General features: G+C 40.1%; 1 protein-coding gene across 4 annotated transcripts; it reads right to left on the bottom strand.

Annotated features, from left to right (window-relative positions):
• Positions 1–6,707: 6,707 nt before the first annotated feature.
• Positions 6,708–27,565, bottom strand: kank2 (KN motif and ankyrin repeat domains 2). Of its 4 annotated transcripts, XR_007037055.1 has the most exons (14): positions 27,491–27,565; positions 21,927–22,011; positions 18,343–18,421; positions 16,473–17,813; positions 15,362–15,532; positions 15,168–15,276; positions 14,412–14,981; positions 14,247–14,334; positions 12,695–12,914; positions 11,376–11,518; positions 11,049–11,249; positions 10,867–10,965; positions 7,900–8,033; positions 6,708–7,201 (listed from the first exon to the last, which is right to left on the bottom strand). XR_007037055.1 is itself a non-coding variant. In XM_047357238.1 (13 exons), exons 3-13 carry the CDS (start codon positions 18,377–18,379, stop codon positions 7,977–7,979), a joined length of 3,036 nt encoding a protein of 1,011 aa, XP_047213194.1. In that variant the 5' UTR covers positions 18,380–18,421; positions 21,927–22,011; positions 27,491–27,565; the 3' UTR covers positions 6,708–7,976. The 4 variants fall into 4 exon arrangements, 3 of the variants coding, with proteins under 3 accessions (XP_047213194.1, XP_047213196.1, XP_047213195.1); XM_047357238.1 differs by having other exon boundaries at positions 6,708–8,033; XM_047357240.1 differs by having other exon boundaries at positions 6,708–8,033; positions 15,362–15,529.
• Between the last annotated feature and the right edge of the window lie 140 nt (positions 27,566–27,705).

Here is a 27,705-nt window from a genome sequence, read left to right as displayed (position 1 = left end):
AATGTCAAAATTATTTAGGGTTTTTAAAAATGTATATGAATTGGTATTTTATGGTGGAAATTTGAAACACACAAATTTAATGACAAACAAGAATTATATATATTTAATAAACTTTACTGGGATTTAAAAGAAAAGTTCAAGATTTTTTTCTGGTCTGAATTGTACAAACAGGTTCAATTATAAATTAATATCTTACTACTATCCTGCTACAGAAATTACTTTAAAGCATAATCTATGATATTTTGAGGTCAGGGCTATTCATAAAGCTTAATTTTAGTCTGCTTTAACGTTTCCAAAGCCAGTTCTGATGTGTGTTTGGGATCATTTTCTTGTTGGAACAAACCACAGTTGTCCAAGTAAGCATTAATTTATGCAATCCACCACGACCTCCAGATGCAGAACATACCCTTAGCATAAATTTGTCACCATCCTGCTTAACAGCTGGAAGAGTTTTTGTTGTTGTTGTTTTTGTTTTTAAAGACTCAACCTCCACTGCCACAAAAATACTTGCTGTCATTGAGGCCAAATAGCTGAGTCTCCAGAAGGTAACCCTAACCCTAACCCATGTGAATAGTTTCAAATTTTAACCAAGTGTGAAGGTGTCCATGTAGGAGCAGGTTCTTCTTGAATTGTTGCTAACCTCTCAATCCATGTTGAAGTACACTCACCAGCCACTTTATTAGGTACACCTTGCTAGTACCGGGTTGGACCCCTTTTGCCTTCAGATCGGCCTTAATCCTTCGTGGCATAGATTCAACAAGGTACTGGAAACATTCCTCAGAGAGTTTGGTCCATATTGACATGATAGCATCACACAGATGCTGCAGATTTGTCGGCTGCACATCCATGATGCAATCCCAAAGGTGCCCTATTGGATTGAGATCTGGTGACTGTGGAGGCCATTAGAGTCCAGTGAACTCATCGTCATGTTCAAGAAACCAGTCTGAGATGATTCGTGCTTTATGACATGGTGCGTTATCCTGCTGGAAGTAACCATCAGAAGATGGGTACACTGTGGTCATAAAGGGATGGACATGGTCAGCAACAATACTCATGTAGGCTGTGGCGTTGACACGATGCTCAATTGGTACTAAGGGACCCAAAGTGTGCCAAGAAAATATCCCCCACACCATTACACCACCACCACCAGCCGGAACATTTGATACAAGGCAGGATGGATCCATGCTTTCATGTTGCTGATGGCAAGTTCTGACCCTACCATCTGAATGTTGCAGCATAAATCGAGACTCATCAGACCAGGCAGCGTTTTTCCAATCTTCTGTTGTCTAATTTTGGTGAGCCTGTGCGAATTGTAGCCTCAGTTTCCTGTTCTTAGTTGACAGGAGTGGCACCCGGTGTGGTCTTCTGCTGCTGTAGCCCATCCGCCTTAAGGTTCAACGTGTTGTGCTTTCAGAGATGCTCTTCTGCATGCCTTGGTTGTTACAGGTGGTTATTTGAGTTACTGTTGCCTTTCTATCAGCTCAAACCAGTCTGGCCGTTCTCCTCTGACCTCTGGCATCAACAAGGCATTTGCGCCCACAGAACTGCTGCTCACTGGATATTTTCTCTTTTTCGGACCATTTTCTGTAAACCCTAGAGATGATACTGCATGTAAATCCCAGTAGATCAGCAGTTTCTGAAATACTCAGACCAGCCCGTCTGGCACCAACAACCATGCCACGTTCAAAGTCACTGCAGCAGATCGTCTTGACCATGTCTACATGCCTAAATGCATTGAGTTGCTGCCATGTGATTGGCTGATTAGAAATTTGCATTAAGGAGCAGTTGGACAGGTGTACCTAATAAAGTGGTCGGTGACTGTATAACTTACCTCACTGTGAATGGTGACACTGGTGTTACAGCGCCTTCCAGTTTATGATAGGTTTGAACCTCAGTGGTTCCCAGGTTGCTTCAGAAGATCACAAACTTCTTGACTATGATTAAACCAACCGATTTTAATGACGCTACGTCTGGTAGGAAAACTAGTCAAATATGCAGCCAGAAATATGCAAGAACCTTTCTGATTGCAACAAAACCTGCGTGGTTTCTTTGTAATTTGCCAAGGGACAATTATCAGATATTAGTTGGTCTGTATAATTTTAAGACCATATGGTTTACAGAAAACTTGCAAAAACTTTAAACGTGCACCCCATGTCTGTTTTGCAAACTCATTGACACTGAATGTTGAATAATCATTTTATAATAGAAAAGAACCGTTTAGAAAAATCATTAAAAGCCCCAATTTCTTTAATGAAATTGAAGCCATTGATAGGTAGATCTGAAAATCTGAACAGATCTGAACAGAAACACTATGTCTATAAATCAGACTTTAATTAAAGATTAAATAAACATGATTGAAAAAACATAAAGGAACAAACAACATAACTGAAAAGTTATGATGAGCACAGGTCTAGTTAGATCATATAGCTTTGTACATTCTCAATATAATTTGACACACCTATGAGGAACATCACTGTCAGATTAAAGCTGCATTTAAATCACCATTAAGTAGATTTATCTCACACACAGCATGTGCTTTTAGTATCCAGTCAGCCACAAACAGGGATATGACATTATTTTCCTTCAGAAATACCGCAATTTTGTTCTCTATATGTCGTTTATTATGTTGACATTTTTTACTCATCATCTGCTCGAATGCCACAAATAACATTGGGCTTTTTATTATATTTTTTAATCATTCTCTTTAGATCATACAATAAACAACTTTAAAGAGTTTTCCAATCAAAAACTGGGTGCAGAAATCTGATATTGTTATTATGGCTGTTTGTTATCCACACAGTGTCACCCATGCGGAGATTTTTATATATATATATATATATATATATAACAGTTGGTAGCACTGTTGCCTTGCAGCAAGAAGGTCCTGGGTTCAATTCCCAGCCTGGGGTCTTTCTGCATGGAGTTTGCATGTTCTCCCCGTGCATGTGTGGGTTCTCACCGGGTACTCCGGCTTCCTCCCACAGTCCAAAGACATTCCTTTTAGGTTAATTGGTCTCTCTAAATTGCCCTTAGGTGTATGAATGAGTGTGTGCATGGTTGTTTGTGTGTTGCCCTGTGATGGACTGGCGACCTGTCCAGGGTGTAGCCTGCCTCTTGCCCATGGACTGCTGGAGAAAGGCACCAGCTCCCCCGCAACCCACTATGGAATAAGCAGTAGAAAATGACTGACTATATATATATATATAATGGATCAGTGATGGTTTGGGCTGCCATATCATGGCATTCCCTTGGCCTAATACTTGTGCTAGATGATCGCGTCACTGCCAAGGACTACCGAACCATTCTTGAGGACCATGTGCATCCAATGGTTCAAACATTGTATCCTGAAGGTGGTGCCGTGTTTCAGGATGACAATGCACCAATACACACAGCAAGACTGGTGAAAGATTGGTTTGATGAACGTGAAGTTGAACATCTCCCATGGCCTGCACAGTCACCAGATCTAAATATTATTGAGCCACTTTGGGGTGTTTTGGAGGAGTGAGTCAGGAAATGTTTTCCTCCACCAGTATCACGTAGTGACCTGGTCACTATCCTGCAAGAAGAATGGCTTAAAATCCCTCTGACCACCGTGCAGGACTTGTATATGTCATTCCCAAGACGAATTGATGCTGTATTGGCCGCAAAAGGAGGCCCTACACCATACTAATAAATTATTGTGGTCTAAAACCAGGTGTTTCAGTTTCATTGTCCAACCTCTGTATATATATTTTAAAAACACAATGACCAAAAAGCATATGTTAATTTGTTTTACATATGTAATATTATACCAAGTACAATGACTATGCTATTCTCAAGCCTATAATAAGGCAGAATAGCTCTTTTTATGTTTGGAAAATGTAATTATGCTTTTACCAAGACAACATGTATAAATGTAACAGCTGACACATGTTTTCTTGACTTGTAGCCATTTTTTCTTTCAAACTGTTATGATGTAAACTCACTTGCGGTGGATCCAGCAGTGTGTTATCTCATCAGCTCCTCCCAATGACAAGCAGGTGTCTGAAGCCAACAGCTGTTGCTGCCACAGTGTTTTGCTCAGAGATTACAACTAGTGCAAATTTACCACTGATGAGTGCACTGTTGTTTGAGGAAAGGGGTCAAGCGTCATCCTGTGCCTCAAGAGTCTGCCATTTTGGTTGAAACTTGTTTAAACCTGGGATGCAGATTTCCAGTTTATTAATTTAATTATTCTAAACTAGACTAATCAGAGTTAATATATTTAGCATCATGTTTTGGTTTAGCTTTGGTTTGCAGTCTCTGGTGCCCAAGAAAATAAAAACAAGGCTGACAGAACAGGGTACCTGCACAATTTCATTATAACGTTTTATACAATTTCAGACTCAAATTTCAAGATTTGTTTCTGCAATTTTTATAGCATTCTGGACATTTCAATGCAAAGCATTTACCTTGCACTATTTGACAGTAGACTTCATTTTAAGTTCCAGCAATCACAGACACTGCAGAACTGAAACTGGCTTTCAGTTTACTAAGTGTGTTATAGTGCCAGTTAACTGCTATTCCTGGCATCTGGACTAAGACCAGCTCTAGTTCAAAATCCAAGACCCTTATATTAACTAAATAAGGATTTGTTATAGGACTGCAGGGTGGTGTGTTTGGTAGCACTGTTGCCTTGCAACAAGAAGGTCCTCAGTTCACCTCCCATGTTAGTCATGTTTGGTCTTTCTAAATTGCCCTTAGGTGTGAATAAGTGTGTGCATGGTTGTTTGCCCTGTATGTTGCCCTGCCATGGACTGGCGACCTGTCCAGGGTGTACCCCACCTCTCGCCTAGACACCGCTGGAGATAGGCATCAGCTCCCCATTGACCCAGTATGGAAGAAATGGGTATAGAAAATAGATGGATAGACAGATGGGTTTAATGTATTCTACAATAAAAGCAAATTCTTTAAAGCAAAGTTTTTGCTGTTAAGGACTGTGGTATCTTTATTTTGTTTTTTTGTTTTGTCAAAACATCCAGAAACGTTTTAGTGTGTTGTTTGGCATTTTAACCAAACATAGGTCAGTTTAACCTGAATTTGAAGTTGTCTAAAGTCTAATGTAAAATTGCCCTTTTTTGATTTTTGAATGTGTGTTCATTCAGACAGTAAGTCAAAAACCAAAATACTAACAAGTAAACTGTTAAAGGCAAGGTGTGATTTGGAAAATTACAATAAATAATGTAATAAATATATACTAATGTAAAAAACACTGCATTTATTTGTCCTTTAGAAATGAAAAGAAAAAAGTTGCATTTATTCCTAATTATCCAGACCTGGATACTGGTTAGATAAATTCCAGACTTTTCAACACTGTGTAGAAATTCTGTAATAAGCTTTATAGTTATTGTTATCATATAATACTTATCTGATCATTTGATTTTATGTAATATTTCTTTCTGGCTCCAACATGTGTCAGAATTTACTGGGGGCTTTGTGATGACATGTGATATATACAACTGTCGTTAAAGGAATAACACAAGGGAAAGTTTGAGTTATATTTTCCCTTTATAAAGCAACTCACTAAAGCTCTCTAAAAAAAATACATAAAGCATATAAATAAAATGTAAATTATTCACAAAGTTTGAAGATGCTTCATTTTAAATGGAGTAAGTTGGAGTGTTCAGATTAAATTAAGTGTGGTAACACTCGATAAGTAGTAAGTATTAATGTTGTTTCCTTCAAGAATGGGATGTTGGAACAAACGGAAAAGTTCATCATCGGACTGAACAGCGGCGCCCTCCAGAGGAACCTCAAAAACATGCAGATGTAAGAGTACACTTTTCTTAGTTTTTTCATGTTACAGCCACAACATTTGATATGTTTCATTGGGGTTTAATTTGATAGACAAGCACCAAGACAAACACTGTGAAGGGGAAGGGAAATGTTGTTTTTCAAAATTTTTTGCATCCATTTGTATTCATTCTCCCTGGGTCAATGTGTTGAAGAAACATATTCCATTGTCATTAGAGCTGCAAATATTTCTGGGTACGTCCGTACCAGCTTCAACATCTAGAGACTGCAATTTTTCAAACCTCTTCCAGCCAAATTAGCTCAAGGTCAGTCAGGTTGAATGGGGAGCATCTGTGAATATTAATTTTCAAGTCCACTGTTGCCACATGCATGCCCTGTATGAGGGATTTTTGTTAGGTTAAATACTCAAAGGCAATAAATGGAGCACTCCATGACTCATGAGCCTCTCAAATAGAAAACCTTTCAACTAATGTAAACATAATAAACTGAACTTGTCTGCACTGTATGATAACAGGGATCAAACTGTAATGTAAAATTAAATTTGTCTATATGATTGGAATGAACTGACTCTTTCCGTATAGAAATTGGATAGGTTTATCTTATAAAGCACAATGTGAAGACATTTTTCATTTTCATGGGTCATTGTGACTAATAAATATGTTTTGATCTAAACCATTTCCCTATTCAGGACTCTCCTTTTGGTTGCATTGGATTTTATTTATGGGGACCAGAGCAAAAGGGGCTGAATACACATGCACACCACACTTTTCAGACTTTTATTCGTAAAATTGTTGAAAGTGTGTCTCATCTTTCTTAATTTTAACAGCTTTGCACCACTTTCTGTTGATCTATCACTCAAAGCCCCCAAAAACACATAGAAATATGTGGCTGTAATGTTACAAAATGCTCACAATCCCAAATGAATAGAAGACAAATATGTGCTGCACATTTATTAAGTAACTGTTTTTCAAAACACACATATTACAGAAGACAAAGTCTATAATTTACAGAAACCAGCAGAAAAAAAAAACAACAGCTGTGCTATTACATACAATTGGAGTGAGGTTAAAAATTCTATATGTATAAAAAAGATAGATACTTAAATTAAAAAAAATCTGAGGTTTATCAAAAAATCTTCACTAGAAAGTAGATATGAAAAGGTGAAAAAATCCTTAAAAAGGAAAAGACATTTTGACATCAACAGCCTATGCACGTTTGTTGAGTTAGACTTCAGACATAACCATTCTGAGTTTGTGTTGGCATATATTATTTCAGTATTTATATCTTACACAAGACACACTTTGAAGACTCAGAAAAACTCACTTCCTGTTTCCCTGACAGTCACTGTTCAACCCAGTTAATCTTACAAACACACGTTGCATAAACTGATACAATCTAATGTCTTCTTACCACTGCTGAGGACACCTTCCTGGCAATAAATAAAAAAGACCATGTATTACACACTGTCTTAAAGTTGAGGAAAGAGATCTTTTGGTATAATTTGCCAATGCATAAAATTTGTATTTGTCTTCTGGTAATAAGTTTCCCACTACCTGGGAAATAAAAGCATAATCAATAGAGGTCCTGAATAAGGTCAGAATAAAAACAAATAATATAAAAATACTCTGGTGTAAATATTGACACAATGTGGAGGTGGTGACCTTTGTGTTATTTAGTAGCACCAATGAGCTAGTTGATGCAAGGACACTTATTTATGAAACGGCTGGCTTTTGTTATTCCAAATGGCAGTAATGGTCACACATAATCATGCTACTGCAGAACAGCTTTTTTTCATGTGTGTTTTGCCCCTAATAACATCTAAAATGAGACAAATTATGAATAAAATGAGAATTGAGTAACACTAATCAGGATAATGAAATTTGGTTTACAGTTTTGACTTGTAAGGGCCACCACAAACAGCGTAGAGAACTGAAATGTTGCAATGCTAGACTGATGAGACTACATGTTCGCTTTGTCATACCTACTGTATACTTCCCACAATAACTGAGATTTTAAAAGACAGAAATAACTAACATATGACAATGGTTTAAGCTGTCATGTAATTATATGCACATTGCAATGTACCAAAAAACATTTAGGGTGAAACAAACACATGTACAAACTCACTGTTTTTTTTTTATTATATGGATGGAGAAACATGAGTGGAGTAGCTGTGGAGCTGCTGTCAACTGCAGGAGTGTGGATTATTTTGGTTCACCAGATGGAGGAGAAGAACCCAAGAGAGGAGACTTAGGCGTCACCTAAAAAAAGCAAACAACAAATAACTAAAATCAATCAATAAAAAAAGAAGTAGATAGCAGCTACATTCCCAGGGAGCTGGACCATGTAGGAGGTTTGATGAGCAACATTCAAAGTCATTAAATAGCTTGTAAAATATATGCTATTCCTAATATTAATTATGTGACCTAAAGCCCAAGTGCAACCATTTGTGAATATTGTGAAGATTTAGGTTTTTCTCAACATACAAGGAACAGACCTGCAATGATGAAGCAACTGGACAACATAAATAAATTGAGATTCATTTTGCTTATTTTACTGTATCTCTAGTTGGTTTGGTAGCTCAGGACCTAGGTGCCAAGCAGTCACTGTCAAGTCATCACAAATGATCATTCCTCTACATCATGTCTGACGGTTGATATTTGATGTTTTTTTGAACTGATAGTTTGCAGATGACACCACTCCTATTGATTTGATCCAGGACAAATTAGGAGTCTGCATACAGACAGGAATTGGATCGACAGGCCCACTGGTGCGGTCAGAACCACCTCGAGCTTAACCTGCTCAAGACTGTAGAGATGATGGTGGACTTCCAGCAAACACATCCCCCCCACACCCCCTCCCCTCATATTCCCCTACAGCACTGTCTCTGCTGTGGACCACTTCCGGTTCCTAGGAGCCACCCTTTCTCGGGACCTAAGACTTTGGAAACGAGCTGCCCTTCCAACTCAGACAGTCCCCTTCACTGTCTGTTTTTAAAACGCGTCTTAAAACGTACTTGTTTTCTTTGGCTTTTTGACACTGTGTAAGGTGTTGTGTTTTTTTTTTAAATTATGAGCTGTGTTGGAATCTAGTTTCTGTACAGCACTTTGGTCTGCTGTGGTGCAAAAGTGCTTTATAAATAAAGTTGGATTGGATTGGATAAGATGGTCTTCACACATAGGCACTGTTCAGAAGAAGGCCCAACAGAGATTGTACATCCTCCGGCACTGTCTTCTTTTTTCCTTTTCTCTATGTATAAAGAATTTGGCTGCACATTCACATACATGTAAAATTTATAGATTTATACTGTATTTAACGTCTGTACGCTGTGAGCACTTGCTTGTCTGTTCACCCAATCTTTGCCAATAAAGCTAATTCTGAGACTGTTTCTGGGTTTTCCTTTTCCCTGAGATAGTGCTTTGAATTTTGATCAGATATCTTTATTTAGGTCATTATATTCCAAACATTTCTGCAGAAGTCTTATGGTTTAGATAAATGCAACTTTGCAAACATAAAAGTTGTGTAAATATGCATTTGCCACCTTACAAATTTCTTTTGGTTTTATTTTGCGTCACTCTTAAATGTGACCAAATGCAGTTTTTAAATGATAATTTTATCTTTAAAGGAAAAAAATCTATTTAAACCAACCTGACCTGACTCTATGTACTGACATTTACTATTAGTGTTAAATAATGACAAGGCTGAAGTACATTTTATTATTTTATGTTATTTCGGTTTCCTTTATTTTGTAATAAATACTAATAACAACGGAAAATAAATATTAATAAATAAAAACATATTGTTACTTATTTGGGCGTTGAATACTACACTGCTTCAGATTATCCCCAGAGTAATTGACACTAGTTCAAGAAAATAAAATATCAAATTTAATTAAATCTGCACCAGCACCACCTTTTTTATAAATTGTCTTTTCGAGGTGATAATTTTTGGTCATGTTTTGGGTTATCAACATTTTCCTCTGCAACCACAGGATTTTACCACCAAACATTTTACATTTCACATTAGGGTTCTTTTTAGACCATTAGAAAAAACACTAGTTAGCCAGTGTAGTGTTCCAGTGTTCCATGTGTTCCAGTGAGGATTGTTTGTCAGATTAAGAGTACTCGTACTCGTCGTCTTCCGCTTTATCCAGGACCGGGTCGCGGGAGCAGCAGACTCAGCAGAGACGCCGAGACATCCCTCTCTCCAGACACCTCTTCCAGCTCCTCCGGGGGGAGCCCAAGGCGTTCCCAGGCCAGCCGAGAGACATAGTCCCTCCAGCGTGTACTGGGTTGTCCCCTGGGCCTCCTCCCGGTGGGACGTGCCTGGAACACCTCCCGAGGAAGGCGTCCAGGAGGCATCCGGTATAGATGCCCAAGCCACCTCAACTGGCTCCTCTCGATGTGGAGGAGCAGCGGCTCTACTCCGAGCTCCTCCCGGATGGCCGAGCTCCTCACCCTATCTCTAAGGGAGTGCCCGGCCACCCTACGGAGGAAGCTCATTTCAGCCGCTTGTATCCAGGATCTCGTTCTTTCGGTCATGACCCAAAGTTCATGGCCATAGGTGAGGGTAGGAAGGTAGACCGACCGGTAAATCGAGAGCTTCACTTTTCGGCTCAGCTCTCTCTTCACCACAACAGACCGGCACAGTGCCCCCATTAATGTGGCAGCCGCACCGATCCGTCTGTCGATCTCCCGCTCCATTCTTCCCTCACTCGTGAACAAGACCCCGAGATACTTAAACTCCTCCACTACTACTCCAAATACTTAATCCACAGATTAAGAGTATTTTTTGAAAATAACCTTAAAGCATTAAGAAAACATATATTTCAAAAAGCCCACATTACTGTATTAAACGTTTTGTTTATTAGTCTGATGTAATATTCTAATATTAAATGTTGTTTTTTTTATAATTAACAGAAATAAATGCTTGAAAACAATAGTTTGTGTGCAGTTAATCAATATAATGTGTTTCACTTAGTGAGCTAAGTTAATGAAATAAATGGAAGTTTTCAACAATATTCTAATTTATTGAATGGGTCTGTACTTAATGCAGTTTGATAACAGTCTTTTAGCAGCCCATTTCAGTACTCACAGGTGAAGGAGGCTTGGCAAAGTTAAGGTGAGCATACAGAAGTACAGCGATGTCGTTTTGACTGGCCTCCAGGGCGATGGACAGAGCAGTGCTGCCGTCCTGCATGACACAGTAAGATGACAGCTACTTAGATGGTGGCCAACAGTGGGATTTATAACAGTAGGTGGACTTGAAATGCTTACATTATCAGTGAGTGTTGCATCACAGCCTGGGACAGAAAGGAGCTGACGAACAATGTCCACATGGCCATGTTCACAGGCACACATGAGGGCAGTGGAGCCATCATCATCACGGATGTTGACTTGAGCTCCACAGGACAGCAGCGCCCGAACCATGTCCGCTCGTCCGTGACTCACTGCGAGCATCAGCGCTGTCTGACCAGCCTACAAACACACATGCAGACCCGAAGATTGAGACAGCACTTCTTCGTAAAAAGAAAATATTTCACTCGGATTAGTTTTAGGAGGCACATAGATGCAGTAAACTTTAAGGAGCAGCAGGGGGCGCACCTGGCTGGCTTTGGCGTTGACGTCCCCGGTGCGCAGCAGCTCCAGGACAGTCTGGAGGTCGCTGTCAGAGTGAAAGGCGGCCAGAGCTGTCAACATGATGGCTGTGTAGCCGGCCTTGTTCTGCTTGTCAGCATTACACAGGCCTGTCAGGTAAAGAGGGCAATCAGTGTGGCAGGTGATACAGCAGCAGAAGATGAAAATGGCATTGTATGACATGTAAAAGACAGACTAATAATTGAGATGCAATCAAATGTCTTAGTCATAATTATAATAGATTAATTCCTTAATATAAATGTTTCTACTATTGTAGTTCTGTTTCTCGGGTTCAAATATTTTTATTTAAAAATGCAAAATTTGTCCAGTCTCCAATTTGCATATTCTACAGTTAATTTCACCCATTTTAAAATTTAAATGCTAAAATATCCTATGGCATACTTTTTTACACTATGCAGACTTACAGAAAATCAGGAAAGGCACAAGGAAGGAAGAATAAAGGAAAGAAATAAGATAGAATGTGAGAAAGGAAGAACACAAAGCAGGAAGGAAGGACACAAGGAAGGACAGAAGGAGTGAAGGAAGGAAGCTAAAAAAAGACAGACACAGGGAAGGATGGAATGAACAGAAGGAAAGATGGAAGAATATTAGGTATGATGGAAAGAAAGAAACAAGGAATGAAGAAAAGGAAAGAAAAATAGGACAAAAAGTGAGGAAGGACACGAAGAAGCACAGAAAGAGAGAAGAAGGAAGAAAACGAGGTAGACAAGGGAAAGGGGAAACACAAGAAATGAAGGACACTAGGAAGGAAGTGCAAAAGGACACAAAGGATAGAGGACACAATAAAAGAGAAAAAAATAAGAAATGACACTACAAAGACTTAAAAATGGAGAAAATATTCAAGAAAGGATAGAATTGGGGAAGGAATGAAGGACACAAGAAAGAGAGTGACGAAGGAAGGAAAGGGATAAGGAAGGGCAGAAGGAATAACACAAGGAAAACAGACAAAAAGGGAGGAGTGGAGGACACAGCTATTAGACAATAATATAGGGAATAAAGTCTGGAAATAATAATATTTCTCCATAGTCTATTTTCTTTTTCGATACTTTTCCAGACCTGTAAAATACTTAAAGCAAATTTCAAACTGTTTAATACTTCACCTCCTATACTACAGAGCTTTTATGCCAATATGAAACAATTGCACCATAATACTTAATATGTCTGTGCTTCAGTAAAAAACACACAAAACCACATTATTTACCTTATTTAACACACTGTGACAAAAAAAGTTAGTGTCTGTGATTACGAAATATCTGAACTCTCACCAGTGTCCAGCAGAAGTTTCACCACAGGGAAGTTGGAGTGAGAGACGGTGTAGTGGAGCGCTGTGTTCCCGTTGCCGTCTGCCATGTTGATCACGAATTCCAGCAGCTGAGGGGAGATGGAGGCGAAGGTATCCATGTAGGCCTTGACAACCGCTATGTTGGCTGCTTTGTGACAGGACACACGTAGCCACTCCTGTAGGACGGTGGTGTAGGCGGTCCTCTGTGATCACACACAATGAGGATGCTTGAGGCAAATAAACGTTTAACAGACTGCTGGTCGAGTACAAAGGCATGACTGTGTCATGAATTCAGAGGCGAGAGCAAAAGGCATTATTTGCATTGTTTGAGGTTTTAGCTGTGGAAAAGATTTAATACAAAATAGATGCTTAGTTGTTGTTTGGTCAAATAGTGCCCTGAAAAATTATTCATACTTAAACCTTTAACATTTTATTGCATTACAACTACAAACTTCAATGTATTTTATTGAGAAAAATCCCCAAACGTTTTCAGGCCCCTTTTCTCTGATACCCCCCCCCAAATAATTAAGTGCAACCATTTGCCATTAGAAGCTGCCTAACTGGTAAACACCTCACCGGTGTGTAATTTAATCTCAGTTTAAATCCATCTGAGGTTTGTTTAGAAAACATCAGTAAACAAACAGCACCAGATAGGTCAGGTGGGACAATATGTTAAGAGAACAACTATTAATCATGGATGATACAAATCTGTCCTTTATGGAAGCGTAGCAGGAGGAAAGGCGTTGCTTTACAGAAACTTTTGGAAGTCCCATTTCTAGTTTGCCCCAACGACACAACAAACATGTAAAAAGAAGCAGCTCTGGTCAGATTAGACCAAATTTAAACTTTTTGTGTCTGACACCTCACATCACCCTGAGTACACCATCCTCACATAAACATATGGTGGTGGCAGCATCATGCTTAGGGGATGCTTTACTCAGCCTTGACAATGAAGCCAGTAAAAGATGAGGGGAAGATGAATCAAGATAAATACAAGGCAACCCTGCAAAAACCTGTTATAGGCTGCAAAAGACATAAGACTGGAGTGGAGCTTCACTTTCGACCCTAAGAATAACGCCATCCAATGTGACAGAACTATTTTACAACAAAGTATAGGCAAAAAATTCAGTGTCTACATGTGCAAAGTGGGCATTGACTCCAAATGACTGGCTTCTGCAATTGCAAACGGCTCGTCTCTAAATACTGACTCAGGGTATGAACACAAATACAGGCCAGATAGTTTAGATTTTTATTTGAGCAAAATTTGAAAACTTTGCAAGATTTTCCTTTTACTGGACAACAATTCTCTATTCAGTGGTTTTCTATCACATTAAAAGCCACACATTAGTGTGTGGTTGTAATTTAACATATTTTGAGAAAAGCTCAATGTGCATGAATACTTCTGCAAAACACTGTAGAATTAAGATCAAATCTAACAAAGCATGTGATTCTGTTGTTGCAAAACAGAAAAATTAATTATTTATTTCTATGATTTCCTAGAAGTAGTTAATGACTGAATAAGTTTGGAGACCTACTGCTGCTTGTTGGCTGAAAGCATTAGGCTCCCTAAGGGCTTTCTGCAGAGTATACAGAGCTGACACCAGGTTTTCACTCAGCTCCAGCCTGCACAAACAGACAAAATGGAACAATCAGTATGAATCCTCACTGGCAGATTGTCATTAAACTGTGTCTACATTTACCTGACTGCTTTAGAAGTGTCATGTTTAATACTCTCAGCTGCTGCTTTGGACTCTGGCTGAAAGGAGGTGGTAGATGTTTCTGAATGAGCGGCAACTTCATCAGATTTAGCGACACATGCTGAAGAACACCTAACGGCGTTTGTTGCAGATTCGGCGCTAGATGTGGAAGTGACCTTCTTAGTGGAGGTGTGCTTATCTGATAACTGGTCCACAGTGGAGACAGAATCCTTGGCTGGGGCAGCTGAGGTGGAATTTGTCGTTTCGTAGGCACTTTTTGGGTCAACAGACTCTGTTGCTAGTGACTGAGGAGCTTTTTCTAACAGTTTTGTGTCCACAGCTGCAGACTGGCTGGAGCTATGCGGCAGGTGGGTTATAGCTGGTATCTTTATGGCAGTTTGTTGAGGTACACTGGTGCTTTCTTCTTGGGGCTGGGACGTCTTACTAACAGGTATGTGCTGGTGCTGGTTGGTGGACTCTGGAAGTTTTTCTCTTGCTTCATGATATTCACTGGAGTCACTTCCATCGTCTGAGCTCTCACTGCTGCTATCATCTGAAGACGTGGACTCATAGCTGCAAGAAAATGCACCTTTTATTTCTCTGAAATATTGTAACTCAGTTCATAGAAAATAAGGTTTTGCCTTTGATTTATTTCTGAAAATTGATTTCTTATTTTTGCAGCATCACTTTGGCTTTAATGATTGCAGTGCTCAGTGGATAAAAATGGTTCATTGCTGCTTTGCTGTAATAGCCACTCACCCTCCATTCACTCCAATGAACTGCAGGTTTTTCTTTGTAGAGGGGGAGCCTGGTTCACCGTCTGCTTTCCGCTTCATAATTGATCTCAGCGAGGACTGGGGAGATGAGGCTAAAAGAAAGACATCATCAACCAAATGTACAGTGACATGTTTTTAGAACAAGTAAGCACAACTGAATCAATTCAAACCACATACCTGCTTTAGAAAAGCCCTCGTGGGACTCTTTGCTTTGCTCCAAACCGATCTGATCACCAGATGCTACAACAATGGCAGGATTACTGACAGGTACAGAAGTGGACAATCCACTTTTCAGGACGTCACGAACCTGCTTGGAGCTGACTGCAATTGGTAATTCAACGGGACCTTCTGAGACATGGGAAGAACTTCAATAAGTAAAATCATTCCAAATAAGAAAGAGAAACAGTATAATAAACATATAGTCTGATGCAATCAGTTCTAAAGCACTAGAGTTGCTCCTGTACCATCTGTTTCAGTTTCACTTTCCAGGTTTTTTGAAAAATATGCTTACAAGGTTCTGCACATTCCTGTGTAAATGAATGTTTCGTTAAAGACCAGAAACTCGTAGCTTAATTTAGACCAAAGCAGTTTCGGTGCTTGTTCTTGAGAAAGTTTTTAAATGGTTTTAAAAAAAACAACAGCTAAAAAAAGGGCTTCATTTTTTTGGACAGCCACATCATTCAAAACATCTCTCTTGTTTTATCCGCCCTGTGATATTTTCTGTGTACAATCTGCATAAGACTGCAGTGTATGGACTTTGTTATACATATCACAGGGTTTGTCTGATTACGCCTGTAAACCGGTTACTGATTATCACTCAATTAGGAAACACTGTGTTTGCGGATATTATTCGCAATGCAAACTGGCATTTCCAACTTCTTAGTAGTATTTATGATTCTGGTAAAGGAATCGTTACAAACCATTCTTGAGCAGACTGATAAATGCCAGATGGCAAAATCAAAAGACTCAACATTTATAAACAAAGTCATAAATTGTGTTTGTACGTTCAGTTGAGAAATGATGACTAAATGCAGCATTGTGCAACTGATTGAGCACCAGTTACATGAATCTGCAGGAAAATGGAAGACAGTGACATATGGTTTATTGTGGTTCTGTCTTGAATTAAGCAGACTAAATGCAACTCTAAATTATTTTTAACAAGGTGGTCTCTACACCAGGTGAGAAGGAACTGATGTTAATAGGTGAGCACTGGCTCTGAAGTAGCACTGGAACTGCTTTGGTGGAAACCCCTCAGTCTTTCGATCTACTTCATCAGCTTAACACAAACCTTCAGTTTGTCCTTTTTGGTGACCCTCTGTAACTCCACCCGCTGGTTGAGGTGACGGAGAGCTGCAGGTCTTTGCTCGGAGGAACGTGCCCACCTCCACCACGGTAGGTTTCTCCAATGTGTACACCTGGATCCCCACAGTTCTCTGTTCTCTCTGATGAGGCTGCTGTGTGAAGCTGACCATAGTGTGCAGGCTGCTGTCTTGTGGTTCCTGCCACCCTATGCTGGTGGCCATTACTGGATGCTCCGCTTGAAGGGTCTTTTGCAGCTGTGCAGCCTGCAGCTCCTGCAGAGTCATTTTTAGCTTGCCCTCAAGCTGACCAACTTGATCTTTGAGCACCTCTGTCTCAGGGAGAAGCCCCAAATCATTCTCCTGAACCCAGACCCCCACATCACAACTGCCCCTAGAGCCCTCTGGTCCAACTCCAATGGTGCGGACTTCTCTCTTAGCATCTGGTCGGGCTCCACCCACAATCACTGTGTCCTCGATTTCACAGCCTGAATCCTGCTTAGAGACTTCAGTTGGAGACAATGGCCCTGCTGTCTTGTTGGTGCCTTTAGCTCCCGTGCCCACCTCCTCCTCAGGAATGTCGATGTACAGCTCCCCACGGGGTCGGCCTCGGCTAAAACCCAGAGTGTGTCCAAGAAACCTTTGGCTTTTTAGCTGGACACTGAGCTGCCTTTTCTCCTCCTGCAACACAGAGATTTTAACTTGGAGTACAGGGATTGTCTTCACCTGCTCCTCTAGCTCCTTTATCTTCCGGAGGGCCGCAGCCATCTGCTCTCTGACATGTTGTAAATGCGCAGGGGTCGGAGTCACTGGTGTTGAGAGGCCCGAGCTCATAGGAGTAAAGGCCCCACCTCCACCATGTGCCCGGTTGAAGCTGTGCGCACTGCTAAGCGAGGTGTTGGAGCCTGCCACACTGTTGTTCATGCTGCCAAGGTTAGAGAATCTCCTCCCTTCCTTCTCCTCTTCCAGCTTCCTGCGAGCATCTAACAGGGTCTTCTCCACCCGAGCTGTACTAAAACTTGGTCTCTGTGATGTGTGGTAGCCTGGGGCACAGTAAGAATAAGAGGAATGCCTGCTCTCCATGCTCGCATTGGAGCACAGAGACTCTGTGGAAGTCCACCAGGAGCCAGCATAGCCGTAGCCTCGAGGCAGGGAACCATAGCGCGGCCTGCGCTGTATAGGCACCTTTTTGATAGTGTTTCCCTTTTCTATGTCGTTAACATATTTGAGGAAGTCAAGGTCCAGACGGTAGCCATAGGGGGTCTCCACTGAGTAGGGCGCCTCCTGTTCTTTGGTGTGCAGTGTTGGAGGAACAGGCGAGTTGAGTTTCCCTGCAGAGGAAGGAAATCAATCTTTGTCTAATCTTGGGATTAGACTTTAAAAAACTAGAATAATCTCTGGAGTCTTGTGTATTAGTGTATGCACTCTGTAAAATCCACCTAATTAGACATCAAAGGGATTGTGGTTAAGTCTCACTTTAAGAAAGAAGGGCCTAAAAGTCCTAAATAACCGAACTACTTTCAAAATTAAAAAGTAATTTAGAAAAGAAATAATTTAATCAATTATTTACTGAACCAGCAAATAGCCTAGCATCTAGTTGGTCTTATTCAGACAAATAGGAGCTATCTTTCATCAGCTACTAACACTGAAGGATATATGTGGCACCATGAAAGATGAGAAGAAAAAACTCACTTTCTGAATAATTCTTTAGGAAATCTGATTTTTTACTATATAATCCAAAAGCTCATTTTTACTTTATTCATTTACTTTTTTCTGGATTTTGTTATATAGATTTAGTGTCGTAGCATATGTCTAGTCTTTCTTCTTATTATTATCAGTGAAATATAAAAGAAAGTGAACCTGGGAAGCCGGGATCCATGTGCAGCACCTGAGCCATGATGAACCAGCAGCTGCTTTTCAGTCACGCACAAACTCTCACCTGTGAGGAGACAGACAGGTTTCAATGAATAATGAGCTGCCTGAATGTTTCCTTTATTAACAATACCAAATGTTTAGGTGAATAGTTGAACGATCTGAATACAATGAGTGAGCGGCTCACACTATAGTTTCTTTTACTACATTGCATGGCTTTCTCAGCCTCTAATTTTACTTGTTCTGTCTCTCAAATACAGCTGATTGTGTATCTGCTTCTGTTCATAGCAGCATGAGAAGAGTTGCAGGGGGAAAGTTTCCTGGCAGCTGAATCCAGCACAGAGATTTGCCAGTTACAGCCTTATTAGGAATCATCTGTGCACACCAACTTTGTCTCTCTCTGCTCTTTCTCACCTCCAATTCCACATCACTTCTTTGTATCTCTTTCTTGGTATCAGCTGATGATCAGGAGATTTTGGGGGCTGATCATTTCATTTTTTATTTTTCACTGTTCCCTGAATTTACTTGAATCCAGCTGTTATTGCAAAGGCGATACATTTGATTTCTTAAAAATAAAAGATTTTACTTTTTGCGTTTAACGTGCTGGCAGCGACAACAAAGAGCCCCCCCTCGTGCCAGTCACTTAGATTTTGTATCTTCTTGGAAAAGATTAACTTTCTAGGTCAACACTTTGTGGGAACAGGAATGTTTAAGCCAGCCGCAGTGAAGTAGAACATCATTTATCTATGGCTCATAGAAGCTAAGATAAAAAGTGTGAGTAGAAACAAACTCTGCTTTATTTCTTGAGACATACTCAATTTGACTCAGGGTTATTTCTCTTTTCTTCTTCCCTCCCTTTTTCTGTCTTGTGACCATAACTGGTGCTTGCTCGTTCGTGAAATGTAGGGCAATTGGAAACACTGACTAAAGAAACTTGGTATTTTGGAAGTGCTGTGTTCAGTTAAATTTGTCTGTGTGATTCTCCTCATCTGTGCTTCTTCATCACCCATACACACTGAAATGACTGCATACTATGGAGGTGTGACAATGCAGTACTGCATGCATTCATGCACAGACACAATTTGATATTTGACTGACTTACTGACTGAAAGCTCTCTTTTTCAGACTGGTGTAAGGGTCAGTAAGCTGGAAAGCATATAAAGAATGAACTAACGTTTTTTTGTTTTTTTTTACAAGGAATTTACTAAATGCCCCACCAGGTGGGCATGGGCTGATAAAATGGGTCAAGGTATATTGAGGTTTTATAAAGTTATCGTTAAAAAGTGCAAAAATGTTCAATCATTCTGTTGCTACAGTTTAAAGTCTTTTTTTGCTGAGATGCGAGAATGCGAGTGACAAGAGTTTTCTCTGACTGTGTTAAACATAAGCGATGCATTCACCCCTTGCTGTACACTGCTGGTCAGCTGGCCAAACATTAGGCCCCTACACTTTCCACTTGCTTACAAAAAAAAGAAAAATCTCGCTGTTTGGAAACATATCTGGTCAGAAAAAGCATGTCCTAGAAACTAAAGGAGCAACCTTCAACATTCTTATTTAGGTTGTGCCATTTTAAAGGCATTGTTGTCAAAGAGCAACCAACAAGTCTGATAACCAGGCAACTGTACACTGTATTTGAGCAGGTAGTCCAGCTAATTAACCCACAAATATCAGATTCTTATATTTGTGTTACTTTATAAAGAACAGAATAGGAAAACAGGTACTGACAATTTTGAAAAGGTGATCGGCTGGTAAGAAACAAAAAATTTTATCTTATTTCAGGTCAGTGAATGCACCATACATTTAACTGGTCAACAATACTCTCCAGTGTGGATGTTTTCACTGAGGGAAGAAGAGTCGAAGTTAGTTATTCCATATCCATGCGATGGCCGCTCTGCTTACAATGTAAATAATTATGACAGTAAGGCTGCTTAAGGTTCCTTCATAGTTACAATAAATCAACAACTGATTTACCATTTCATTTCCATGTAAATATTAAGTAGAACACAGCCACTAATAATTTTTAATGGATTCTGTACAAAAAAGTGAATAATTTGTGTAAAAGTGTTAAAAGAAAACAATTAGCAGTTGTTAATTCAGAATCTTTGCTTAAGTCTAGTTACCAAAAATAATACATAATGTAATAAATAAATGTTATAGATAACATTTTTAGTGTAATAATTCATATTTTATATCAACAGCAGTCGGGTTGACCATTACTTTTGTTTTTAAAAGCAACTAAAATAAATTATACATTTGTGTTTAAAGTTCTAGTTTTAATGTGATAATAAAAACTGTTTTTTAAAAACAGTTATACCCTCTTAGCGTTCAATCCTCGATATAAATCGTTCCTCGGCCTAACATTAACATACTACATACTGTGCGCGTTTATGGAGAAAAAAGATGGATTGGTAATCTTAAATTATATAATGATAGAAAAAAGAATTTTAGCTCTTCACCTTCAGGCTTTATTTTAAGTCTGTTTATCTCCAGCTTAAGTTTGAAACTGATTGTAGTGTGGTGTCAGTATGGCTAAATGTGTGAGAAAGTGACACAGTGACTGTGACAGAGTGTGAGAGTTTGTGGGCAAGAGGGTGGAGGACAGAAGGGGGAAAGTTGATGAGATATAATTAGAGCCGGCAGTTTAGTCACCAAACATCCCATCCAGACACAAAGGCTGACGTCCGCTAAATTTGTCCTGATTCCAAAACATTCTTCTCTCCCTTTTCCCTTCAAGTTACTCTGTGCTTCAAAATGTCCCTTCCCCCTTTTGCTTCTGTGGAAGCTCTTCCTCCCACATCATCCTCGCAAAACACCCACACCACCAGGCCTCCACATCTGTTTTTGCGTCAGTGGCAAATGGGGGTGCCTCAGATGCGTCTCCATGTGTGCACATATTCCCATAAGCGTTGTAGCACAACTGACCTTCTTCCCATTTTCAGCTCTCAAACATCTACCACTCTGCAGAAGCCTCTCCCTGGCCATCCCAGCCCGACCCCCTATTGAATCCACACCAAAGGAAGCCCACACCGCCTGGTCTACTCCCTCCATTACCTGCTATTAAGATTAAGCATGCCCTCAGGGGCTAAGATGCAGGTCATCCAGCACAAATTACATGTCTGTGGTATGTCCTGTAAGATGTCACGAGACTAACCGCACTGCGCTGCGACTTCATCACCTCCTGTGCAAACTTTTTGGTGCTTCAGTTTTTTTTTCTTTTAACTAAACTCTTGCATCCCATCTGGGAATTTGGACTGGCTTTGATTTACAGCTTGCATAAACATTCTTGTCTCTTTGGTGTGTCAGAGGACTGAGACCACCCTTAGGACTCATTTAACATACCAGGCTACATTCTGAAGTCAGCCCTACTAAGATTAACAGACTCATTGGCTCATTATATTAATATTATTGCCACTACAAAAGATTACAAAGTGGTATTGCTGCAAAAGAAATACCTCTGGACCAAGGATGAAGGATTTTTCCATTATATAACTACTCTCAGGTTTTATTGTGGTGGGTATTTTGCTGAAGCTTTTGAATTAGGAAAAAAAGGGGTTTTATTTTCTGTTCCATACTTGCTGCTTGCGCTGTGAGGATGGGATGTCTCCTCCCCAGGCTCCTCGATCTTCCTCCCTTCTCTTTCCCTTTAACAGTCAACACCTGCGGGAAATATGAACAAAGAAAACATGAACTTTCTCTGTCTATGCTCTACTGTAGCATTCAGAAGACTGGAAATTCAAACATAAGGGCAATATCTTTACTTAGTCATCAACCTTTGTTGACTGAGACAAAAACGGGCAGGTTATAAAACAGCACCAACAGACCACAACACTTTAAACACAGGTGGGAAAAAGGGACATCCTAAAACATTCCTTTGGTTTGACTGACAACTCGGATGAGAAGAATCAGAATCAGAATCAGCTTTATTGCCAAGTTTGTACATACAAGAATATAACCCCTATAAGATGAGCTACGCATGATTAATTTTAAGAGCTCCTCTCCTCCCACCCTGTTCCGCAATTTTTCTCCAGGTACTCTAATCAATTCAAGGCTACATGTGGGAGTTGCCTTCCCATGTGATTGGGAAATGAGTGCTGTTTTCTTGTGACTAACACTCCCAAATCCCTAGCACAGACACACACCCTCCAGTTTGGTGGGAACAGCCATCACCTATGCAGCCCAGATGGATTGCATGATGCTTTTAATGGATTCCCTTCATGGAGACTTAACTACTGCATGAGTGTTCAGTGGATAAGCTACATGACAGTGTCTGCAGATTCTCAGCTAAGATTCGGGCCAGTCTGTTTATGTGCGGTCGACATTTTGTCTGCAGGCTCTGAGAATTACCAAAGGGTGACCTTTGCATAATATCATAACAGGGCTCGGGGTTGTTCAGTCCATTGTTTAATAGTGTTGTCATGCCAGTACCGCTGAAGGGTGGAGAGGGGGGGTGGGAAGGTAGTGGAAGAAGCAAATCGTTTCAGACCCAGAACGACAGCCAAATCACAAAGAGCTATTCATTCGGCTGCTAGCTCCACAGCTGGTTCTAATATAAAGCAAGGAGGGGCATCTGAGAGACAGAGAGGCTGAGAGAAACTGTATGTGCATGAGTGTGTGGCGAGGAAATTTGCCTCAAAACAAACAAACAGTTGACGAAGTGCTGCTACAAAACCCACATGCTGAAAGTAAGTGGAAATAAAAGAAACAGAACGTCCACTGAGGCAACTGATGTCAAGATCTAATTTAGTCATGTTCATAAAAAACTGTTAGAACGTCTGAGATCAACAAGAAACTACTGTGTACAGATGATTTTGTTATAAAACCTGCAATAGAATAAGAAAAAATACCAACTGTTACAGAGGAGACTGACAAAACACCCACGCCTCCCTTGAAAACACACAAATCCCCCAACAAGTCAACACTGTCTGAGGCCTGCAGACTCCCACAGATCGACCAACACAGCTGTGGCTATTAAGTTGATTTATTCAGGTAAGGAGCATTAATTACATGAAAACCAAATGATTTAACAGTTTTTAATTCCCTGAGAAAACACCAGCAACAGGCTGCCGAGAAAAAGGCAAATTTTTCATTCATTAGCTCAGCAAAGTAAAAAAAAAAAGTCTCTTATCAGTTTATGTCCTAGTGTCATCATATCAGGCTAATTTATGTTGCAAAACAGAGATAATGGGTTGAGATCGGATGAAAAAAAGGGTTACAGGAAGGGGATTTTCATCTCTGTATTCCCCAAGGCCACAAAAACAACCCAGTCACTTCCTCCCAGCCCAGGAGAAAGAGTAACAAGGGGAGCAAAACTGAGTGGATGAAAAAAGATAAAGCAAGAGAGGGATAGATCTGGTTAGAGCAGAGCAGAATGTGAGGAAAAATGAGGAGGGGAAGATGGGAAATGTAAAGGAAGAAAAGGCTGTAACTTCTTAAATGGGAGAAAAATGCAAGTTCTCCTTCAGAATGAACCTCAGTTAAACTTCTGCTGCCTTTAATTTAGAAATAACACCAGAAAGATCAAAAAAGGACTAAAAGGGCCCCCTACAAAGAGTAAATAAAGTTTTTTCATTGTCTTTAAAGGTTACGCCTAAAAGAATACCGTCATTTGCATGTTCTACCCACCAAAAAAAGACAGACGACAGAGAAACTCAACATGCAACACAATGCAACAAGAAAGCATTTTTTGAGCTGAGTAGCAAACCACAAAGAAGACACCCATTTCAGATGTTCACAAGAAGTTTAAAATGTATTTAAAGGTCAATAAAGACGACTCTGCTCCAGAGAGAAAACTTAACCTAAGTGATTTATCCTGAGAGTCTGAAAAATCAGAAACATATTACAACAAATCTCTGTCATCACCTGAATAAGAGGCTAAAATGAATACGTCTCTGCCTGACACAAAGCGCCTTTGCCAAACTGCGCTGAAGCCAGATGATCTCATATTATGGTGGTAAGACAGTGTGTTCCACTACGTTTGGAGGGACATGCTGTCTGCAGTGACAACCTAACCTAAAGGGATGTTCATTTAAAAAAAAAATAATGGCCTGCTTTTCACATTAAACAGCAGTGGTGTGGAGGAGCAGACAGTAACTGGGCTGAAGCCGTCTGGTGGTACAGAGTGAAGCCAAAAGGAGGGGCTGGCCAGCTCATATTACTCCTGGAACAAGAGCAGAGTAAATACCCGCCAGTCTAGCTTATTGGTCATTGTGCTGACCTCCAACAGGAAACTGAGCAAGGGTGGGGCTGAGCAGCAAGGAGCAGCACCGGAAAAAAGATACACACTAAAAAAAGAAAAGTTTTTGGAGAAGATTTCTGAGTAAGTTGTGGAGGTGTGTGGTGGGTGGGTGGGGTGTTAAGTGTGATGCTGAGACAGGGAAGCAGATTGCGGGTCCATGTTTTGAGGAAAATGACCAGTCTGGAGGTGGAGAGCGACGAACTCCAGACAGCAGTAAGACGAGGTGGAGAGCCGGTCAGAGCAAAGTTAGGGTTGAAAGATCACGTTGGCGTCTGTTGTAGCACAGAGAGGAGAAGAAACAATCCCACTGCGGTTTGGTTAAGTATTTTCCTCTCATCAATCTTATCAATAACTTCCTGATTTGAGAAGAAGCGTTGATGAAAATGCTCTGCAAAAATAAGGACAACAAAACGGCCACCATGCTGATTATTCCAACATCTTTAAGACATTTGCTGGACAGAAGAGTTCAGCCGGCTTTTCTGAGTCATCAAGGTATTAGATGAGATCAGTCAGATTATTCAGCAAGATAATTAATTACTCTTTCCAGGATCTGGGAGCAAGATTTAGACCATATGTTCACTATAAACATCTCTCCACTGGTATAATTAATCAACTGTTATGTTGGAGCATTATCTTTGCTGTCCTTTCTGCAGTGGGCCGTTATTACTTTAGTATTACCGAGTTGTATGCTTATCCCTCAGCTTATAAACTAATCCAGCCCTAGACAAATTATCTTATCGGACATAAACGTCATGCAGTGACAGTTAACTTGGAAAGCAGCACACTAGATGAATGTAACGTATGTATGTGTGCTTTTGCATTTCAATCTTAGTGAGAACGTCTTTAGAAAATTATATCAATAAAAAAAAAAAAAAACAGGACAGGTCAAGTCATTTACAACAACTTCAGCTTGAGCTTCTAGTTAATTTAGAAGACAGTTTAAGATTTTCCAGAAGATTTTGAGAATATAGGAGTATTTTTAGGACTTTGGGTCATAATAGGGTAAACAGACAAAACTCAGTTGTTTATATACCAAAAAATACCCATAAAAATTTAAGGCATTGCATAAAACTTGGAGAAGTTAATCTGTAATAAAGCCACACGGTGACAAACCAGTCCATGAGGTGTAATTTCATTAGTCTCACCAAATCATTTAAATGCTCGGCGTGTGGCCTTTTGTGCAAATGGGGTTTACAGCTCTGCATTCCACCACAGCACCCCTGGGTCCGAACCCTATAATGAGGCAACCACATTCCAAAACCTGGTGAGGGGAACTCCGGCAGTGGACGGACCTGACCAAAACATTCTCAAATTGTGACTTTTACAAGTCAGGAAGGGAAAAACTTTCTCTTGCCCTCAACATACGCAGCCATCACTGCAGGGCAAAATGAAATTTGTTTAACGAGGTGCGCCATTAGAGGCCTAAACAACTTCTCTTTCCACGTGACAAGCCAAAAGTGAAGTCAGAGGCCAAGTCTGAGAGCCATGCAGCTGCCCTGTTATATGATTACATACAGCCAGCAAGTCATTATACAACAGCGGGACAGTGGAGTACTGTGTGATGAAGTGAAACAGGCCGATGAGTACACCCCCACATCCTGCCAAGACCTTCATGTCCTCCATAATAACAACATCTGACGTGTTTTCTGACAAATCTGGAGAAAATGCCACATACTTTCGATCCTGAAGTGTGATGTAACATAAGAGGCCAAGAAGTAAACAAGTGTATTGCATGCTTACAAAATACAATTGTTTATTATTTTAAATATATATATATATATTTATATATTCTCAAATAGTAAACGATTGTATCCTATGGATTTTCCTTAGAAAATTATTAGTTATGCCTGTTAAGCTTATACTAGTTAATTGGTAAGTTGAGTCACCAGTGTGCTTTATAAGAAAAAGTAGAACTATATTCGTATAAGTGCAGACAACCTGCGTTAATTTACACTCCACCTGTCCTACTTCATCCATAAAACCTCATCCCAGTGACTACCGACCAGCAGATTTGAGAGCAAACAGTAAGGAGAGGAAGAAAAAACCATCTGGAAGTAATGAGAAGTCGCGGGATGCCTGGGACCCACCCTCTCCCCAGAGTAGTTCCAGGCTCAATTGACTTTTTCAATGTCTAAATTAAATTAAAGTTTGAAATCCGGCAACACGTTTTTGGCAAGAGAAAAGTTTTGTAATCCTAATGGTTTCTTTTTTCTTTTATTTTGAAAAAAAAAAAAAAAAAAAAAATGTCTTCGGTGGTCAAATACTGCCAAATAAAAAATAAAAAAAAGCAGAAGTTACTTTATTATTTAGCTTTCACAACGTTTGAAACGGCTTTAATCTATAAACAATGGTTAAGGCTGTGAGGTAAAGACCTTTCTATGTGAACTCTCATCTTTAATATCCAACCATGAATTTGGGCTGCTGTTGCAAAACGCACAGATCTTCTGCAACCAAAATAAATACATGAATTCACTCTTTGAAATAAGAGCCTTACTTTAAAGCCTGAATGTATTTTATTATTAGTGGGATTATTAAACACATTTTTGGTTAAATTTGGAGCGCGTTTGATGATGCTCCAAACAAAAAAAAAACGGGACAAGCGAATCCGACACACATTCCTCCAAAGGTAGCAACAGAAACGGGGATGTAAAAATGCTAATAAAAAAAAAGGCTTGCATCAATTCTGAAAATTTATCTAAACGCAAATTTGCATTTAGGGGTGTTTTAGTGCATTAATAGCCCGTTACTTCGGAGAAAAGGACCGGCGGAATGGACAGAGGCGACGCTTCACAAAGAAAGTCTCCAAAAGACGCGTCGTCTGAAGTGCCCCGAAACGTTTAAGGAAAGAGATGCGAAGCTATGATTCAAACAGGGGAAATAAAACTTACGGGCAGCTCTTACCTGCCCCCTCTCTGGAAATCCTTTCAACCTTCTCGGCCCAGGAGCGCTCACTGACAAGAGACAAAAACACCGCAGCCAAGATGCTCCGACCCTTCTCCTCCTCCTCCTCCTCCCTGCTGCTCCTCTTAAAGGGCCAGCAGCCCCCAGGACAGGCGCAGGTTTCGGTTACTTACTGTAGGATCACCTGACTAAACCAGGGCGTCATTGAGCACCAA

Source organism: Girardinichthys multiradiatus, chromosome X (assembly GCF_021462225.1).
Source record: "Girardinichthys multiradiatus isolate DD_20200921_A chromosome X, DD_fGirMul_XY1, whole genome shotgun sequence".
Classification (NCBI taxonomy): Eukaryota; Metazoa; Chordata; class Actinopteri; order Cyprinodontiformes; family Goodeidae; genus Girardinichthys; species Girardinichthys multiradiatus.
The sequence above is the reverse complement of the archived record's forward strand: the minus strand, read 5'-3'. Positions and strand labels throughout refer to the sequence as shown.

Coding starts and splice junctions, on each gene's coding strand:
- kank2 (XM_047357238.1), bottom strand. CDS start 18,379: ATGGCTCAGGTGCTGCACATGGATCCCGGCTTCCCAG. Junction 12,915..14,246: donor CTTTCAGCCAACAAGCAGCA/GTAGGTCTCCAA, acceptor GTGTGATCACAG/AGGACCGCCTACACCACCGT. Junction 11,250..11,375: donor TCAACGCCAAAGCCAGCCAG/GTGCGCCCCCTG, acceptor GTGTGTTTGTAG/GCTGGTCAGACAGCGCTGAT.